At 38.3% G+C, this 21,927-nt stretch overlaps 1 protein-coding gene across 1 annotated transcript in view; it reads right to left on the bottom strand.

Annotated features, from left to right (window-relative positions):
- Window positions 1-21,927, bottom strand: part of PHEX (phosphate regulating endopeptidase X-linked) — a 95,595-nt gene that overhangs the window by 16,677 nt on the left and 56,991 nt on the right. Inside the window, exons 13-15 of the mRNA XM_057383268.1 lie at window positions 16,889-16,966; window positions 14,976-15,079; window positions 6,859-6,917 (exon numbers count right to left, since the gene is read on the bottom strand). Of these exons, the coding sequence (XP_057239251.1) occupies window positions 6,859-6,917; window positions 14,976-15,079; window positions 16,889-16,966 (241 nt within the window). The remainder of the gene's footprint in view (window positions 1-6,858; window positions 6,918-14,975; window positions 15,080-16,888; window positions 16,967-21,927) is intronic.

The following is a 21,927-nucleotide window of genomic DNA, read 5'->3' as shown; positions in this document are numbered from 1 at the left end:
CTCTAATTTTAGAAGGGCTTTATTGTCATTAATAAATCCATTCACCAGCTAATATCTTTATGTTATTATTATATACCTTTGCAGGTGAATATCCTTACATTCAGTGTAATATTGCTAGTTTACCAAGAAGACACAAGTAACCACATTTGATCTGATAATTCCCYGAAATAATGCAGAGAAATAATGGATAAAGTAAACCAAAAACACATGAGAAGACTCACCAAGTCATGAGAAAATTTGGAGTTCGACTCGAAATATGAATTCAAATTTTATGGTTCAATTACATTAATAATTTATACTGCATGATGTTTTTAACTGAGCAAGGCAAAGCCTTATTCCAAATTAGTGCATTTACAGCTTCCAATAATGATGTTGGTTTGTTTAATGCAGAATCTGACAGGATGGTGAATCCCATATGTAAGTAACAGATATGGGAGACAGCTGTGCTAAACTGTGTGATATCCTGGGTACTCTGCCAATTGCTGTACTGGCAATTCTCACAAGTGTTCAAAAGCTGGAGCTTGTTTTTTCAAGTTTGAATGAATTCAACAATGAATTCAGATGTGGAGTTTTAAAGGGATAATAGATAAGCAGAAGACTAACTGCTAGTCAGTAATCAAAGAATATTGAATTCACATAAGGAATTAAAMATWAATACAGCTGGGGTATTGGATTTTTGTCTAAAAACAGCCCAAAGGGCAGGATACATTTGTTTAAAATAGTTCCACAGACTTCTGTTTGGACAACTGAATCTCATCCTGGTAATGGTTTGCATGTCCTCTTTGGGGTCTATTATCAGTCTCAATGGCAAGGGACTCCTGCATGTTTTATCTCAGATAAAACACGAGAAAACAGGAAAAACATATCAGACAACCAGATAAAACACATGAGAAAACAGGAAAACATATCAGACACTACAGAGCACCCCAGACAGCTTTGAGCATCCAAACATAGATGACAGAGACCAAACTCCCTGTCATTACATGGACTGAATTGTACACCTTATTTCAAGTTTTATTCTGTGGACAAAGAAGATAGAAAGCAAAAATCGTGAAAGGATAGAAAACATCAAAAGTGTAAGGCACAGTAACTGTTCCATGAATATAAAGCTTRATTTTATTAAGAGCTCAGTGAAAAAAATTATTAAAGAGATACAGGGAAGTGATGGTCTTAAAGCAGAGGACTCCACAGCCTCCAATTAAATTCTTGGCTCAGTTTCTGCTTCACCTGACAAGAGGCTCTTTGCTACTCATRAAAATGAGAAAACCTGGTATTTCCCAGCCTCAGTGGGGCAACATGAGGAAAAACACAAGGTGGTTTGTGAGGTGCCAAGGAATACTGTGTGCTAAGGGAGTAGGAAATGTGAGAACATCTGTTTTACAAGAAACTTTAATCTTTATTTTACAAGGGAAAAGCCTCAGTGGATTCCCCAGAGTGAGGGAATGGTGGGGTGGGGGTAGAAGAACAAATGAAAAGTTCTTCTATTTTGTATATTCATAGATAAGTATTTTAGRAAGAAAAAATAAAAAATGGAAGTAAGGATCATTCATCATCTCACTTGAATAAGATAATTGAATAAAGAGAATACTGGTCATTGATAAATAGGAAAAATTGAAAATGAGGGCTCASTTAAGACACTTAAAGCTTACTTAACAACAGGGCTCTGAAAATGCTTAGTCCAAATCCGTTATGTTCATTAACCTCCTGGAAACTAATGGCACACTTGAAACTACTTCATCAATAACCTTCCAATTAGTCCAGTTCTTAAGGGAAGAGAAAATGCCCCTGCACACATTGCCCTTGTCCTGCCCTGGCCATGGCACCAGGAGCTGTTTGCCAGCATTTTCCTGGTTCCTGGCAAGATAAGAGTTCTCCCTTGCAACTCACAGCACCAATATCTGCATGATGCTTCCTGGAAAGATGATACTTACTGGATAATATGAGCTCTCATCTTGGTTTTCTCTATGGATGCTAATTTGAATGCACTTTTAAAATTCTGTTGTAGATTATATCTCCTTCCTGTAACATGTATTGAGGCACTCTCCAAAGAGGCCTCTTGACTTTCACTAGAGAACTGCAGTAACAACACAAATGACTTAGAAAAAGCATGGATATAAACTCACAGAGATAATATCAACACTAATTATCCAGTACATCTATTCAGGCTTACACCTCATGAGTGCATTGCTTGTATTTGCCTCAGTTCACTGTAAATCTCCCTTTCATTRCTGTTCACAGCTCATAAATGTAACTATTTTTATATATTCTAGAGACATACATATTTCCATTTTGGAAAAAAAAMMCCAAAACTAAACACACCAAATGTCTGATGAACAGTCCTCTTTTATCCTTAACATATTCAAGGGCCAATATTTTAGTGCTGTATTATGAAATAAAACCTTTKCTTGAACAGAAGTATGCTAGCATACTTTGATCATCACTCGTGTCTATTTTCAGCACATATTTGTCGACTGCTCTAGAGTGCATTAAAATAAACTAATCCTTTAGGAATGTGGTTTTGGTGCTCCAATTATGATAATTAAAAAGATAGTATTCATGCTGCTTAGATGATATGAAGTGTACTTAGATACATTTTGAGATTCTAAAGGCAATGACACATACCTGTTGTCCTCGTTAAGTACCTATAATTAAAGGGAAAATTGACGAGCAAATGCACAGAAAATTGGAAAATTATCCAAACTAAGATTAAAAAAATATTAACAACCTTTATAAGAAGGCATAGWGGTTCATCTAAGACACTTTGAATTATGGAAAAAGAGGAAATAAATAAACAGAACTCACATAAAGAGAACATCAGGAGTAAACTTGTATAATATTAAGATAAATTAGTTGTACCACATTTTTTAACTCTGCTCTTTGTGGCACATCTTACCTTGATACAGCTACTTATTTCTCCTTTGGAGATATTAACAGAATTGTTGGTCATTCAAGCTATCAATAGTTTAGTAATGAAAATGAAACGAAGCAACAGCAAATACAGGTGTGTTTCCACTAAAATACAGCAAATTTTGGTACATTTGTTGCATATGCAAGATTTGCTGGATTCTCCCAGATCTAGCCATTCTTTTATTCATCAAGTTTGTATTTTTATTAATTTTCACTTTTAGTGAAAAAAGATCTTTTCTTCCAAGTAAGCRAGTATTCAAATAGTCAAGTTAAAAACACTGACAGCTGCCTGTGTATGAAGATCACATGGACTTGCATGGATTTTCTACTGCTAATGTCAGTGATAATATTACAGAGAGAGAAGAATTTGTGATCCTTCCATCAGCAATGTCAGAGATCTCTGAAATCAAAAGCAGCTGCCTAAAGCTCACAAGTGATCAGCACTTCACATTCCCCTCCTTCAGCAGGGATCTGATGATCTCTCCTTTTCAAAATCCATGGGTCAAGGCACTGGTGTTGCTTTTTCTCTAAACTTTTTCAAGAAGCTTTCAGTGACTAATCAAGTTTGGAGTCAATGTGGTTTTGTTGATATCAGCACACAGTAAATTTCCATCTCCAAACTAATGGTCCTAATTTTTAGAATCAAATTTTGCAACCAAGGATTTTCTAGCTCATGTAGAAACTACTTTCCATAATCCAATCCTATTATGAATTTTTAAATTCTTATTTCTCAAATTCTTCTTAGCAAACTCACTTACAAAGAGCAAAAATAGATGGGCCTGAATAAAGCCCAATTTGCTCACTGAAGAGCAGAGGCACTCAAGCAGATGAAGAGAATATTTGGTCCATTCACCTGTTTACAGCAGTGATCAGCAGTAGATGTGAAAGCAGAGTGTCAGGCATTACCTGTAAGGAAATTTTTCTGCTCCTACATCTTCCTCCCTTCCAGCAGCCAGYAGCAGAGGGAACTGTCCTCCCAGACTGGGTTTATATGCCTCTGGTATTTTTTGTACAGAACAGGACACCCCTTTTTTTGGATTATCTGCATCACAGATCCTCACAACACACCTGTCCAACTATTTTTCCAACAAGTAACTGGTTCCTACTTCCTTTTCTTAGCTCTAATCAGTCATTAATTTATGAAAGGGCCTTCTTCCTTGTCCCATGATAACTTCCAGTTATTAGCATTGGGAAAGAACCATCAAAAGTGTTCTAAGGAAAAAAACATAGCATATCAAGCATGCTTACTTGCTCTCTGAATTTAAAAAACCTTTAGCAGATTAACAAAGCATGGTTTTTTTTCTAAAAGAAAAAGCAAAAAAAATCTCACATTCTAATGTTCACTCTCCACTATAATATCATATACTATTCATTCTCTATATTCAATCATGTTGTGCTCACAACAGATTCCTTCATMTAGAGGCTAAAATTACTTTTTATGCAGATCCCTCTGAACTGTTTTTTGAAAAAAAAAAAGGATTTGACACTTGCCACACTTATTCTTCCTGTGCTGAGACCACCATAAGTGATAGGCTATACATCAAAGCAGGTTGTTTGGAAATTTTTSTCTAAGTTCCTTTGAAATACCTGTGAGAGTATTATCTGGTCCTTAWATTTGTCACATAGGAGTGACAAATATAAGAAGTCATAAGAAGTTCATTGTATGAATCTTTTCTAAAGTGCCTTCTATTGACAATAAATTTTAAATACTTTCTGGGACTTACCCCTCATAAGAAAAATCCCAGGATTAGAATTTCCCAAACTGTTCCAATGCAAATAATTATTTTTATGCCTTAGAGACTCTCCTCTTTCAGCTCATTTGACAAAAATGTTTTACTATTAGATTATAGGCTCCTAGAAAGTTGGTCCTAAAATCTTTTTGCATCACAATTTTCCATTTAACTTGCTAGAATTCAAGCTTAATTCTTATTCTCAAATTACTCTGGTTTGTTGATCTTTTTTCTGTTGTTCAACTAGGCCTTTAAAAATGCCAMAGTTCTTGTGCCATCCCTCATAACTTTGTATGGATTGCTGCTGGAAACACAGCTGCAAAGCAGTCAGGTAGAAGATCTTTCCCACCAGCATTAATGGGAACTCAGTWGGGACATGACAAATGTTTATCAGCAGCTTCAGGCCTGAGAATGTTCCTCCCACATCTCACAGGTAGTAAAAAAACATTTGCCAGCAGTGGAAGACAGTTCTGTGCCTTTCTCTGAATCTTCCCTCCTGCTGCACATCATTTYTAGGGCATTTTGTACCTCTCTCTCAGGTAGGAGAGGGTTTTGGTCAGAAAGTCACCTGAAACCTTTTCCTCTTTGAAACATCCCTAAAAGGACTGAGACTGAGCAGCACTGTCCAAATTTCCAGGTCACTKGCCAGCAGAACGAGAAGCTCAGCARTTATGGTAGAAAAYACAAYWGCCTCCACACCCATAACTGRTSAGTTATCTTTGTCCTGACTCTTTCAGAGTGTGAAATTTTCAGTGGYTCCTGCCTCTCATTAGTTTTCTCTTTTGTGCCATGGCAGAGAGCTGAGCGCTGCTGGATCTTGGAGAGAGCYCAAAATTAAAGGAGGTGTAACAGCAATGGCTCTCATTTTGCTCTGAGCAGGTTTCCTCTCCCCTCTCACAAAATCTCTCCAGCAGCAGTGGTGGCTGGAGGAAGAGCAGCTGTAATTCTTCACAGAATTCTTCACAGATACCTCAGAGCTGTGACCACCTCAACCAATTGTTCCTTCAGATGATCCACAAAAATGTGACTGCTCATGGATGGCAGCCCTCTAATTAAGGCAGGGCTATCTAAATCTAGCACTAATTTTAATCAAAGGAACTGCCTAATTATTATACACACTTTACAAATGAGATCACTTAGACAYGAAAGAATTTAAGTGAGTGATTTCAAGGCAAAATTGTTCACAGAGATTGATAGAAGCAAACACTGGCAGACTCAGATTGCCAGTCCTCTGCTGTACCTTCTTCAGTGTGATACAATAACTTTGTGGCTTTCTGCCACCAAAAGAGATTCAGGAAAAAAGGGAGGAATCACTCAGCAGTTTCTGAGGTCTCTGGGGACCAAGACCACAGAAATGGTGGCAGTCACCTTCCAGACCCCAATGACATAGAAAAAGAAGGCTGAATTAACATGGAAAGCTATCAAGGCAAAAAGAAGTGCCAGGCTAAAGTTAACACTGTTGTACACAGAAAGACTGGTACAGAATATTAAAGCCCATTAGAAAATTTCTATTCAAAATCCCATTAAAGCAAACAGGGATGAACATCCAAACTCATAAGACATCTTTAAAAATCTCATCTCTTTTACCTATTTTTTTTCCACATCAGAATATATGCTATCTGAAAACAACCAGTAACTAAAATTGTACTGCATGTAGAAAGCAATTTCATCAAATAATACAGGTAAGAATTTTAATTTAGCTACAGATATCACTCATTGTCCTTGAAGGTATTGAACAAATCCACTGGATATATCTTCCACTGGATATACCTTATKTTTTCTGGTCTATATCACAGTCTTCTCTAGTCACATTTATTGCTACATATCTGTCAATACTAGAGGACAGAACTGCTATCACTGTGTATTTATGGAGATATGTGTCCACAGGTTTTTGCTACAGGAAACAGAAGATAGAAACATTAGGCTTTAATAAAAGTGATTTAAGCTATCATTTACAATGAACAGAGTACACACACACACACACGGTCACTGCAACTCATCTGACACGAGACAACTCTCTGAGCAACAGTAGTTCCAATTTGGGGGAGCTCTGTTTTTTTCCAGAACAATCCTCTCAATTAAGTCTCACAGCTGAATTACCAGGCCTGAACTTTCAATTTTCAGTCACAAACAACACAATAGGTGCAGCTATTATCTGAAGCTTGATACCTATGTGCCAAAACAGGCACTTTATAAGGAGGGTCAGAAGGCAGATACTCACTGATCTGGTTGGTAGATGCACTATAAAAAGCATTTACWGTAGTCGGGCTTGTAAACCACCTGTAGAAAGAAAAAAGGAAATTGTCATTACACTGACACTCATCTTYATGAATCAAAGGAGCAGAGATAAAAATTGAACTCAGTAGAAGGAATTAAAACATTAAAGACTTAAGATACATGAAAGTTTTTCTCCATTTCAGCMCATGCTACCTACACTTTCTAGAACATTGAAATCTACTGTTTAATGACTTTAACTGCATTGAATCAATGAATGCCCAACAGGAGTGATTCTTAGTGTCCTTATCACATACTCTGTGTTATTTCTAAGTGACCACTGTGAGGTCTGCCATGCTAATGAATCAAACTTCACCCAGCAGAGGCTGCAACACCAACAGCAGCTGTGAAAACTCTTGGGTGTTTTWCAAATGTGTGGAGGAACTCCCTGCTGAAATTAAAGGAGAGCATTTTGAAACAAGTAAAGTGGCTTTAGAGGCTTTACTGAACAACTACTTGAACAATTAGGATTATGCCAGTAATATGAGCAGGTACTTTCTGGGAATGTAAATTCAAAATAAACAGCTTCATGTTCTGTACCCGACACAGTGAACATGAACATCCTAAACAAATAGACCTCTTGCCAGACATTTATTCTCACAATTTCATTTCTCCTACGTATGACCTCTTGCCAGACATTTATTCTCATCATTTCATTTCTCCTCTGTACCAGACAAAACCCTAAATTTGAATAGGAGTTGGACTTCTTTGATTCTTGGGAGTCCCTTCCAAGTCAGGATATTCTGTGATTCTATGAATAGCAAATGAAATCTCCTTAGCCTAAACTCACCCTTATTGATAGTGGCTTCAACCATATGAGTGGAAAAACTCTGAATTCAGCAAGATTCAAATCCCCTCAGATGAAACCCTGAGTTCAGTGAGCCCAAGATTTCACATTATGATTTTATAAAGGAGAACTGAGATAAAAGTAATAAAGATTATGAGAATTAGTGGTTAATGCATAATAACTTAATAGTAACTCAACTAAATAACCAAACAGGAACATCCTGATGTCTTTAGCAAAGCATTACTCAAAAGTTTCATAAAGCCACATGAATGCAATGAAATTGCTTTGGAAAATTTCTTTCAAAGGGAAGAGATAGGAGCTGSAAAACGAAGAGCAAGACARAGGAAGATACATCARAACAYRGRAAATATGTGATATCAGTGACAATTKTATACAYAATTTGTGCTTTAAAATAGACCYGTTATTGAATTAGTCATCTGCAGATCCCACCTTTTTTTCTGATAGCTGATGTCTTCACTTAAACCATGTAACAAATGGGAGAGTTTTAAAATGGCAGCATTTTATCTTCTATCACTAAATTTAACTGCCTGTTTGTTCTCCAAGCTGAGCAGCTTATTTTGCAATGYATCAACTGGAAAAACTAATCAATGAAGGCTAAAAGAGTGATGTCATGTACATATTTTAACCATCCATTACATTAGAGGCTCTAATTGTCACACATAACTCTCCCTGTTTTGTTTATTAGGAGATTGTATAGGGGAGGAACAGAGGGAGGGTGTTTTCTGGTGTGTTTTCTGCTTTCTTCATAATAAGRAGATTAAATGCTAGAGGTAATGTAGTGAGATAATGGAAAATTGAAGAAAGAATGTGTATGGTGAAGGGATAAAGAAAAAAAATTAGGGGTTTAATTAACTACATTTCAATTTCATGTTTGTTCACAGCAGCAATCAGCTGAACTGTTTTGAAGGATGCAAGCCTGCCATTTATGCCTTGGGACCTGCTTTCCAGGCTTAGCAGTAAATCTGGAGAACTGCCTCTTTTTTGACAAGGAGAAAACCCATCTGAAAAGAAACCATCTGAAACAGTCAACAATTCAGTTCAGATTTTACTGYAAGTTTGAACTAAGACACACAGTGTTGTGACTTGCACCTCACCCTGTTGGCTTGTTCCACTTACAACAGCCTTTCTGTTCTCAAACAGCAACTTTTAAGCATGAAAAAGGYTTCCAGAACAGCAAATCCTCCCTTTTTGCAAATCCCTCTTAGCCTTTTATTTCCTGTCACAGGATCAAGGGCCTGAGACATGTAACAGATACTTCAAAATAGACTRATGGGCTTTGGTTCTTCTCTGCATCTTGCTGCACAGAGGAACCACCACAAACAGGAGCAAAAAGCTCTTCTGCACCTGTTTTTGGTGGGTGAGGAGCTGTGATGCTCCTTTTCCCCACAGAAACACCTCCCTCTGCCCAAGAGAAGGGAATACTGGTGACATTTGGGACACAGTTACTGAGGGGGGACATCACACCATCCTCTCATACCTCATGAACTCATGGACTTGCAGACACATCACAGCAACCCTGTCCTGAGGCTGCTTCTTTTCTCACAATTTACCACTGCAACAGCAGAGCCCATCCTTAAAATGAGCCAAAGACTGAGGGCAGCTCTGATTTTCTCACTRTAAAACTGAACTCAGCTCCTTCCAAATTGCTCTTTCATAACGAGGCCTCAAGAATGACCTGTATGAAACTCGTTATGCTTTTAAGCAGTTAGGAAGAAGAGATTTAGCAACCATACTGAGTCAGGAAGAATGATAATTCTCTAGTAACAAGCAGAGTATTTCATATCTGACAGCTGGCAAGGAGCATATTTCTATTCCAGCATTTTGCTGTACCATTCTGAGACACTCTCAAAAAGATTTAGGAAGTATTTTCCACAAAAGTGGAAATAACCAAGACTGCTACAGTTCAGACTAGCAGAACAACTTCACTTCTCATCTGCCATGCTCTTTCAGTGAGCTCCTTGAAATTACTGAACCTTCAGGGACAGTCCTTATTTAATAACATGCCAAATTACCATCAGAAGGTGTGTAAAAAATAGCTRTTGCTGTTAAATTTTAAGGTGAAGCAAAATTAGAAATAACTCTCCCATTCCTGCTTGAAGTCAGATTGCCTGGGCATTTGCTCTAGGTCTGGTTACAATTTCTGTGTGTTTTATCTATTAACAGAAGAATAGAAAAAAAAAAAAGAAAGGCATAACACATTCCAAACTCTTATTAATTACAAAGCAAATAAGTAAAAATTCTAGAACTGGTTACACTGTTTTCATTTGCTACAAGAATGTGAAAAAAGGGGTAGCTTTGAATGGTGTCCTGTAGCATTTCCCATCTGCTACTGCAGCAATCAAAACCTGATGCTGCAGAGTTGACACTTGTAAGGTTGAGAATTCCCTTGTAGAAATAAAATGTGAAACATACACTGAGATAGCAGGTGGGGCAGAAACTCTCTYAGTCTGTGTTTCTTGAGGCTACAATTTTCTCTGAGATACCTTTCTTTCTGAATTAAGTCTACAGTGTGCTTGCTACATTGCCAGTCATGAAGAGGGGTGGCTGGGAATATTTACAACACAGGAAAAGCTTATTAATTTAATTAATTCTCTGTAAAACACAAACTGAATTTGAAATTTGTTCTGTCAACTTTGTGGGTTAGAAGAAACCACTCGGTTTGCTGTTCAACGTCCAAAATAAGAAATAAGAGATAAATAATCATATAAATAAAGCAAACAAACTTGTGAATGTATGACACACTTAAGATGGTTATAAGTGAAAAGCTGTGCAAAGTTTCTGCAAGATGGAAAACATCTTCCAAATAAAATACCATAAAGAAAGACTTCTAAATRGGATGCAGCCTTTGGGGTGACATTCAAAATTGTATTTCCCCATGTTGAAACAGAAGATTATCCTAGGCCASGCTGTCATCTGTCTCCCTTAGGGATGGGCAAGAAACTGGGATGGTAAGGCAGTGTTACATCACTGCATAAAATGGGATTCAGAAACCAGGAAAAGGCTCCAGGAGGCTCCTTTCCAGCCCTTCCTCTCCAGGGCAGGTCCCAGCCACGCAATTTCTGAGCTCTCCAGCAGCTTGTATCCAACAGAGAACAGCCCAGTGTTTTTCATGGCTGCTTTTCCCTTTTTGCAGGAGCTTTTACACTGCCCTTAATGTCCCCAAGCCAGAACCTGTCAGAGCTGCCCTCCCGTGTGGCAAATAAAGAGCCAGGGCTTACACACAATRGTGTGTGGTCGAGAAAAACAGGGATAGGTCCTGGAAGAGACCCCGGAATCTTCTCMTAACATATCTCCTTTGTGTCCTCCCCAGCACTGAAAGTCTGGTGAAAAATGGAGAAAGATTTGGCCAGGTCTAGAAATCTTAGATTATACCCTGACTTTAAAGGAGAAACGTGAAGTCCTCTGATGATTTGTTATTGCAAATAAGACATCAGTGTTGAGAAGGACAGATTCCATCATTGCTAAAAAGGTGCAGGAATGTGTTTGTTGATACAAGCACACGTATATTTGTGTGTATGAATGTGTGTGACTCCATGGAGGGATAAGCAAATACAACTAAAACCCCAACTCTTTTTAATTTCTCCCTTCCACATGGCCATCACTTCGCCCTGTACTGCCTGTCACTTTTCTCTGCTCCAGCTGTATCTCACCYGGGTGTAAATAATTGTCTTCAAACCTGGTGCCCATCATCCCACAGTGCCCCTTCCAGCCTTTCCTTCTCCCTGGAGCCCTCTCAGCCTGACCTGTGCTGGTTTGTGCCCTGTATTCCTCAGCTCCTGCACAAATCCCTCTCATGTGTCTCTCTGCTGACACCTGAACAGATTTTTTCTCGTTTGATAGAGCAGCTGTGAAGGTGACAGTCCTCTCCCCAGGCAGCTGTGAGGATGTGAGGATGGCAGCTGGCATCCAGAGTTGGTGCTGAGGACAAGAAACACCTCCAGAGCTGTGGAGCCCTCAGGGGAGCCCACCCAGGACTGGCAGCACAGGTGACTCCAGAACTCTGGTGTTTTGTCACAGCTTTCTGGTGCCAGTWRGGCTGGGTGTGTCCCCCATCCATGCCCTGGGCAAAGCCTCATCTGATTTCCTCTATGCTCCCTTCTTGGAGGGACCAGAACAGAAAACAAAGAATTTTGATAATTACTCCTGCTTGTCGCAGAAGGGAAGACTCAGACCACTCAATATGAGTTATAAGAGAGCTTCAATTTATTGCAAACAATGTCTAAGTTTTATAACACACATAATTAGCTCATAAATATTCTGTAATACATATATCTCACAGGTCCACGTCCTAAACATCAACTCCACCTTTAATGATTCACTTGCCAATTTCCCTTATCTACTTCCACTTTTTCCCAGGGCTAACCAACACAAGTATCTTGTAGGGAGTTTCCAGCGGCTTAAAAACATGATGTCCTTGYATTGCTTTCTTATTGCTTCAGAAGAATTGTTCACACAATCTCAGCAATTATTCTAGCTGAGTGTGATGTTTGTATTTTTCCTTCTCGCTAAGGTGTAACATGTCTACGTGACCCTTCTCAGCTAGCCAGCCTTCCACACCTGCTTTAGCTTTTTTCCTATTTTCTTTTTTCTAAGATTAAAAAACTCCTGATTTTCCAAAAGAATTGTTTTTCCCTTTGATATCTACATCCCCCCTTGTTTTATCCAGCTCCTCTGTCTTTATCTCTCATCTCCTTTGTCCATCCCCAAATGGTCTTTCCCTGATGCTTTGATTGAACCATCATTTTAATTTCCCACTTAGCTGAGGAAAGTTATTCCACTTTGAAATAATATTGTTGAGAAACATGGACTGACTGCTAAAAGAATAATGTTTTACCTTTTGGGTATAATATTACTTTGCTAACTTTTGTTTTATTTCCTTAAACACTCATTTTCTTATTTATCTTTTTCAGTCCACAACTTTGATGATCTTGTAATATCTATCTCTAAAGATAAATGTTATGCTAAAAGCTACTAAACTAGGGAAAATAAGAAATGAAGCAAATAGAAACAAAACCCAAGGGTAATTAGCTATTAACATAGCACCAAGCTTCATCAAAAATTCTGCAGAGTTCTCTGAAATGTAAAAGTTTAAAAAACTAAACCAGAAAAATGAGAGATGAAAAAGAGAGGTAAAAGCATCAGAAAGCAGTGAAGTATGATTATTCAAAAGTGGCAAGTGGCTAAAAAGTGGTTGATATTTTTGAGGTCAGATTTGACATGCCTCCGACTAAGTGTGAGGTTATTGGTTTATTTTAATATTTTTTTTTAAATGACTTGAGGTAGCAATGATTCTTTGTACCTTGGTGTCCAGGCAGAGTGACACCACTTTCAGAGCCCTTTTCTATCACTGAACAGTTGCAGAGACAGAATAATGTCCCAGCAGGAACCCTGATTATTCCTCTCCAGCAGGGCTCAGGGGGAGAGGCCGCCCTCCAGCCCTGCAGAAGAAGAGCAAAGAGCTGTGCTGCTGCTGGCCAAACTGTGACAAAAAAAAAATAGATACAAAACACACAAAAAGTGGGTGAAAAAAACAGAGAGAAAGAAGAGGTTTATTGTGGGACAAGCCTCTTTTATCCACTTTAGCAACCAGAGTATACATTTGTGTCAAACATACATTGGTCAAGAGACAGCTGTTTAATTAGTAATCAGAACATAATTGGTGAGTTTGCAAAAGCTACAGTATTAGTAATGCTTATAATTTCCAGCCACCTGYRTTATCAATTCTACATTCCAATCTGCTTTTCTCAACAGTAGCCAAGGTTTTGTTATTCCTCCTCCATGCAGGCTGTTAACACTCCCTTTCTTTTCCCAGGACTCAGTCATACACAATAATTGGCTGAATTTCAGATTCAGGGCTTTTTTTCAGGCCTGAAAAAAAATTCAGGCCATTTTTTTTTCCCCCACACTGTGCAAAGAAATGGAATGGGTCAGAAATCAAACTGGCATCCMCCAGGCCACAATGTGCCCTGAGGAGGGACAAGAAAAGCACAACAAAGGTTTTGAGGGGCTGGGTGTTATGTAGTCCTAGAAATAAGATGGTAAAGGCTGCTATGAGAAAATGTCCACTCTTGCTGTGGGCAATAGGATAACACTTCCATTTTTTAAGCATACCCATGAGGCAGCTCTCAGACAAATTGATTTCCTTCCCGGGGAGTTTTCCCATTGTGCCAAAGATCTACAGGTTCTGCATCAGAGCTGCCCCAAGGCTGACCAGGAGCAGAGGCTGCTGATCACTGTGAGATTTCACTGCTCTCATGGAATGGAACCCTGAAGGGAACACACCATCACGGGCTAGTCCTGACACCCAGCAAAATCCCTAAAATCACCCCCTGGCATTAACCAGTGCAATGTCAGAGAAAGCAGGGAYGGGAAGGTGAAATTCACAATTAAAACTAAGCTACAAATAACCCCTTGAACGCACAGGGCCAAATTAGCACATTCTAACCATGCCCAGCCTGTGTCTGTCCTRCTGACATCYTCCCCCTGCCTYRGGACARCATGGAGCCACATGGAACAAGGTGKTGTTSACTTTGAGCAGGATTTTCTGGAGCTCTRAGGAAATACTGCCACAGGAGCTAAGCAGCAGCACAGATTTCAAAGTCTGTGTGTAGAAGAAGTCATTTTTAAGTAGCATGATTAGACTAATTAAGTTCTGCTTAGGTTTTAATTTGTGTTTTAGGGACTTGATTACCCACCACTAAGAAAAGAGAACGATTCTCTCATGTATTTTATGACAGTTTGTGACACAATCTGCRCTCCTATGTTTACAAATAAATAAAAATAACGTAAGTAGATTAAATTATGTTTCATTCTGTATCATTCTGCTCTCAACAGCAGGTAACTAACAATGCTGATTTGYATTCCTAATAATAACATTATCTCCTACTAATGGTTTTCATTCCTACAAAATTTATTTCAGAAATCCCTGCTGTACCATTTCAAACTCTAACTGCGACCAAGAGACATAATCCATTTTTAATTGCGATTCAATTACCCCTTTTTTTCATTAAATTAAGTTTAAGCTTCAAGCATGTGACTACTGTGCATATGAACAGTGATATCTAGAAGTTACAAAAAAAAAATCCACAGGAGTTTCTAAATAACAGCGGAGTTGCCCACAGCATTTTTGTGTCATAAAATTATGTGTGCATAATTCTATTAAAATTTCATATATAAAAATATTTATTATATAAATTAAATAACATAAACTAAAATATTGTTAGAAGATTATGTAAATTTGCCTTTTGTCTACTCACTCTGTTTTTGGAACTTCTTTTCTAAGCCAGTAGAAATCAGATTGGGCTGCGTATTTGCGAGTTTGCAATACATTGCCAAAATAATCACTTTCTGTAAACTTCAGCTGTATAGAGAAAGCACAGACATTTTTAAAGCATGTCCAAAAAAACAAAAGTTGACATAAAACAAGCAGAACCTCTATCTTACACAAGATAATCACCTAATTTTTTAGCGATTATCAAAGCAAGTAAAATTTTCACACTTGGTAGGAAGAATAAATATTTTACGAGCTTAGTTAAAAAAAAMAGTGGCTGAACAGAACTGCACAAGGGTCTGGGAAAGCTCTTCACAGTGCAGAGTGGTGCTGAAGGAATCATAAGCACCCMACAATGGATTGCAGACTGCACATTTCTGTGGCTATAATTAAGAGAGCCTSTTTTCCAGGAGGAAGTTGACTTAGTTTTATTTTTAAGAGTGCATTCTAAAACCACAACCAACWATGTAACAAAGTTCCCTCTTTTTCAGTTTGCTTTATGTTTTATAACAAATACTTCATAATCTGTGCCTTCCGAGGGTTCTGCCACATTAAATATTTACAGCCATAAGGCTCCACGCTGCCATAAGTTTCCAATTCTAGTAGCATTCACACATACAACTAGACAGGCAAGGAAAAGGGATATTAATAGGTTATAAATACCTGTCATCAGTTTAAAACAATTCTAGGATTTGTGAGGAAGTTGCACTCAGATGTAAACTATGGTTTTGAACCCATGATTAACAAGCATTTTCCACCAGACATTRCCACTTGTCTGAGCAAATAATTCCACACACTGAAGGATAAAGTTGGTCATAAGTGCTGTCTCMTTACAGCATCTTCACTGCACCATCTCACCCTGCACTCTCCATKGACCAGGACTAGGCTGGTGGAGCTGGTTCTCCAAAGTTTTCCCAATAAATAATGCCTCAGTTTAATACTTRTTCATGTGCAGTGGCAGAGATGACRATCGCTCCTGTATTTTACTGGTTCAGGATTGAACTTGTGTTTCTACTTTGTCTGAGACTTTCAGTAACACAATTCATCACATGCATGCCACAGTTGGGAAATGGTAATATATATTATTGTTAATTATTTGCCTAACAATAAAAAACAATGGAAGAAAAATGCTGAATGGAAAATAYGAAATGAGCCAAACTAACTCTCAGCAGAATGTTTTCTCACTTTTCCAGAAGGTTCAGCAGTCTTTCACAATATTTTAAATGCTGTGGTGAGGAGGGAGAATAAAAAACTGGGAAGGGAGCACAATTCATCTGCAAGTTTTTATGTAATCARYAATTTTTTTCCTGGTGGTCTTTGTTCCTGCCTTAGTTAGGCTGAGCAGATACTGGGGCAGGAAGGAGCTCCCCCACAATATCCTTGTCCATACAGCAGCACAACAGATCTATACATTGATTAGAACCTCTTGGAATGATTATGAGCAAAAATCATAAATAACATTTGTAGCCTGGAGAGATGAGGAGGGTTTATATAGGGCATCCTAAATTGTAATATTCTGAGRTAAAATGCATCAGTGTTTTTGAAGACGGTTATTTTGAGAAGAAATGTTTTTGGTTTGTTCCATTTTTATAACTAAATGTAAAAATTTTTACACTCTATGTTTAACCTTTAAAAGGCTTAATAACAGGAAGGTTCTTTGAACCTAGGCCCATTTCACTCCCAGCAGGCTTCATGATATCACTTAGATACAACAGCATTGACAATTTAGACACAATTTAGAGCTAGCACACTTACTTCAAAAATAAAATAAAAATAACCAGGCAAGCACAACTCCAGGTGCATGCCAAACAAAAGGCTCACTTTGATTTCAGACAGAGGCAAAACAGAGCAAAGAATGGCTGCAAAAAAAATGAAGAAAGCAGCAATTCTGACACTTACTGTTTTGATGTCTTCATTGATATATGTGTCATTCATTATAAACTGAGGGTAACCAACTTTCGCCATAACCGCTTTTGCCTTTGAAAAAGAAAAAGAGAAAAAAAAGTTTTGACAGATAAAACCACTTCTCAGCATACAGCTTTTTCTACAAGGTAAACTTGGTGCCACAAATGAACTCAGCAGCAGGACATGGAAGGTCCAGATTCTGTTGTCAGATTATCACAGTGGGTCTGTTGCTGCCTGCAGAGCTTTTGCGTACTTGCAGCAATGTGTCTGAGTGCAAAACCTTAACAGCTGATTTTCCCTACTGGGTTTTGTGTTAATCAGATGGTCAAATGCCTGTTTGTAGCATGTTTTCCAAAGGACAACAGGAAGCAGCCTGTTTTGCAATGGCACAGGAGCTGGTACTTATCCAACTTCTAAAACAGATTTGATGCACAGATGTGAATCGCCCTTGGTCCCAGCAAGTGCAGGCTGGTTGTGTTTCCACTGAGGGCCACTTCAATTTGCACCCGAGGATGCAAATTTTGTACTTTCCAAAAACCACAGGACTGATCTTTGCTTAGTTCTCCAGTTTCACCCCWTTACTTTGCAATCTTTGCCTTTTCCCTAATGTCAGTTAAGGTGTTAAAATAAGATACTTCMCTTTTCATTAATCCTCTTTTAGCCATGACTTTGTCCCACTGTTTATGCACAACCTGTGTAAACAGTCCAGTGTTAAGCAGCTCTCGATGAGTATTCCCACTTTGTAAAACATGTGTGTGGTTTGTAAATCATGTAACTTGTAATTTCCACTTTGTAAATCATGGTGTGAGCGTACAACCTTAGTGATGTCCTCAAAAAACACCAGCAGGCCACTCAGACACCCAGAACCTCCGTGGAAACGAGTTTCCAGAAGAAAAGCAAAAGTATACAAAAAGATAAGGTGATACAGCAAGAAGTAAAATCCGTAGGATAAATTACAATCATGATGGATTCACTTTTTATGTTTTCAAGGTGCTGGGTGCAATTTCTCTGTAAGTCTTTGTAATTTCTCTATAAGTCTTTGGAATTCCCTCCACCCCTCAAAAAGTGCTCCTTGGTGTTAATCAAATTCAGATGTCAAAACTCAAATGAATATTGCAAGACATGAAAAGCAATAAATAATTGGCCTTTAAACCAGCTGCAACGGTGCCAACCCTTCATTCTGCTCTCTGTGAGCAGAGCCTGGACCTCTCTGGGGTCCAACAACTTCTGTTTCCTTCCTGCTGCAGGGGGTGACTGCAGGAAGATTTCTCTTCTTCCACAGATCCTTTCCCCCTTCTCCCTCTTCACAGAATCTCAATACAGCAGAGCCTCCTATACAGCAAGGCTTAAAACCACAACTTTAAGAAGAAAGGTGATGGAAGACTGCCYCCATTTAACCAAAATCGTTCTGTCTCTTCTATTTTTCAAGAAGAAAGGCCTCTTTACTTCTTCAAACTCAGTCAATTTCTCAATCTCACTTTTAACCCAGTTATAGTCCTCCATTTGTGACATCACAATTAATTGTGGTTGAGATAATTAAGATGTCACAAACAGAAGATAACWACTTCAGGTAGGAAATTAGCAGCAGGAGCAGATGATCTCTTAAGCAAGAAAGATCCCATTGTCATGCAAATTGCCCTAGYAATAAAAAAAMAATGGAAGAAAAATGCTSAATGGAAAATATGAAATGAGCCAAATTAACTCTCAGCAGAATGTTTTTTCACTTTTCCAGAAGGTTCAGCAGTCTTTCACAATATTTTAAATGCTGTGGTGGGCAGGGAGAATAAAAAACTGGGAARGGAGCACAATTCATCTGCAAGTTTTTATGTAATCAGTGTGTCTAATTTTTTTCCTGGTGGTGTTYGTCAGGTTCAGCTGACTGAACTTCRYAAGGGATCMRAAAATTTCCTTTACCACTTCCCATGTCTCAATCCYAGTTAAAACTGTCTTTGAAAAATGAAAGAGCAAAACTCATCAGTTTTAATTTCTACTAAGCTTCTTAAACAAATCTGGTGAATCTCAAATGTTCTGCATGAATTGATCACTCACTTTGTGACTTTCACAATTGATATCGTGGTATTGAGATTTCTAAGATGAGAATAAAATAGCTGGACTCTATGAAGATGTTTTTATAAAGGCCATATAAAACCCTAGTAAATAATAGAGTTTGTCTTGAGATTTTTGAAAGCAAACTTAAAAAGTAATCCTGCTTCTAGTACTTTGATACCTCATCAATGTTTAAAGCTGCCTGTATTTTGTGAGATAGATAGATAGATAGATAGATAGATAGATAGATAGATAGATAGATAGATAGATGATAGATAGACAGATGATAGATAGACAGACAGACAGACAGATAGATAGATAGATAGATAGATAGATAGATAGATAGATAGATAGATAGATAAAGGAAAAATGTTGTTTTATTGCTTTTGTGACTTAAAAGTTCTTACTACAACATGTGGGGTTTAGAGACCTGAGCAAAGAAGACAAAGCTGATGCTGACAGTGAAGGATATTTGGCTCTTGGTTGGGGAAACCTTCCCAGAGCCAAAGCAAAACCCATGAGAGAACATAGGAAACRCTCTGAATTCCTTGGGAATCCCTCCAATTGGGATTCCTCCAGTTGGGGCTCTGCATCAGGTACAAAYCAGCACAGGGCCCAGTTTATTTACACAACTGACAAGTTAGAAAGTGTCATATGGAGAGCAGGTTTCTAAATTTGCATGTTCCAAGTCTTGTTTCTGTGCCTATTTTTCTGTTAGCTTGTGTAATATTTAACAGCAGTTTGGAGTCTCCTTATTCATACAGCACACGAAAGTGGAAAACCTTCTACAACTTGCTTGCTTTTTGATAATGATTCCAGTATTTTCCTGTTAATAAGATTGAACGTATGTATAAGAGACCAGCCTGCCAGGAGGCATTCACAGGGGAGTCAGAGAAATGTGACAAATGTACAGGAACCAGCAGCCATGTGGTGATTGCACRTGAATCCACCACAAATACACCAGGCACAACTTTTTGTGGTTTAAAGGCTCATTTAATTCTTTTCTCTAATTTGCAGATTAAACTGACATGTGCACAGGACAAAACGAGGTGATGGGGTTCTTCCCCGTGCCATCATTAAGCAGTCAGCCTGCGTTGGGCTGTCGGGTAAATTAAGAAAACTCAACACTGCAGGGCTCCCCTCCTGCCATCAGAAGGGAGAGGCTCTTGCAGGGGTGACACAGAGTGTAGAAGGATCCCAGTTAGGTGAATCTCTGTTAGACAGGTTTTTATGGGAACAAGGGCATGAATTGCTGTTACTGAGCAACCCAGACTACAAGATAGAGCAGAGTGAGATAGAAGAGGATGGGAAAGAGGAGGACGTGACTACAGCAGTGTAACAYGTACCTCGCRCTGACCATGAAGAARAAACATAGTAAGAAGCAAGAACAAAGAGCAATTGAAGAACAGTAGGATGATTGAAGAAAATGCAAAATGCTGAGAACGTTGATTTAATACTGCAAGGCATACAAAAACACGCTTTTGCAAATATACCAATCATATGCCGAAATGTAATAGACAGACTGCTAAATTAACCAATGAATAATTAATAATCATATAGAAAGGCATTGCTAATCATATAGAGAGGCTGGCTTTTGAAAGTAGATAAAAAGGAGCTTGTATTAGAAATAAACGGATCATGCTCATCATATTGGTGTCTGCGTGACCTTGTGTCCCCGTCGCCCAGAAACAGAGCAGCAGGGTACTTTAGAAAAAGTCACAATGACTCTTTTCTATCCCAGCAGCTACAGTGAGCAGGCTCTGAGGCAGCGGACCCAGAGTGGGACTATTCCTTCCACTTCTCCCTGTACATGGAAGTTTCCCCAATGACTTCAACACAGCCAGGATTTTACCATCAGTGTCCTTCTGTCACTGCAAGTCAGTTTACTACACAGACAAAGCCATCAACGAGCTTTTACTCTCAACTTCACAACATGCCAGCGTGGGAATGCACACGTGTTTCAGTGCTCCAAAGCATCCCAGTTTCCTATTCAAATTCTCACTTGACAACCAAGTGTGTGAGCATTCTGAGAGCCTTTTTGCCACTCYGGATATTTTATACAATACTAAGTACTGACATATTTTAGTTACTGTAAAGAGAGAACAAAACAAAATATRTATCTCACGATAAAGTTTTCTGAGTCTGACAGAGATCTTCTGAATATTAACTTGACTCAATAACTTTGTGGAGATCATTTGAAAGCTTCTAAAGATATAAAAAATTAATACAATTACAGTTCACTGAAAAATTAGCATGAAATACATTGTGAAAGCTAAAATCATTCATGGCAAAGTAATGTTCCATTTAATTACAAAGATTAATTCAGCCTTTATGTATGTGCCCGGCTTTTCATTTTTCATTGAGAACAGATGATTCAAGAGCCATCTGGTAAAACTGCTGCATAAATATCACTGTATCTATCCAGGGTTTACATATAGAAAAACTAGGAAAATAGAGTGATGGATCTTGGCAATACACAGAAAGGTTCCATCACAATCCTACAGATGTCAGTAGGAAGTGACTACTGACTTGAGTGAGGAATGKATTGGGCTCACCCTAACGATGCACAGTATTTCCTTTGTGGGAGAATGAAATGTCAGAGATTTTCACATTGTCARCTACAGTGGAAAGTGAAGTGGCAACTCAAACATGAACACTTGGCCTGAAATTATGATTTTTAACAGCACTTGATCTGCAGTGAAGTGTCTAATCCACAATATAGATTATATATATATATATTTTTTTAGACCTGGCTTAACTGTCCTCTTTTATTTTCATGTCACAGTAGAAGCTGTGTAGACTTTTCAAGAACTGGTGCTTCTTTTAGTCATAATTCACATACCACCACCTCACAYTGCACCATAACCTTCCCCTCTGTATTACAATAATTGTTTTGAATGTTCTAAAATAATTGATAAAATAATGAAGACAGAAAATACAGCTATCATYCCATCTTTGTAATAGCTTGAGGCCAAGGTTAAAAAAAA

The sequence above is a fragment of the Malurus melanocephalus genome, unplaced genomic scaffold (genome assembly GCF_030028575.1).
Source record: "Malurus melanocephalus ecotype Western Australia unplaced genomic scaffold, MMel_1.1 scaffold_618, whole genome shotgun sequence".
Lineage (NCBI taxonomy): Eukaryota > Metazoa > Chordata > Aves > Passeriformes > Maluridae > Malurus > Malurus melanocephalus.
Note: the sequence above shows the minus strand (reverse complement) of the source record. Positions and strands in the feature narration are given on the sequence as shown.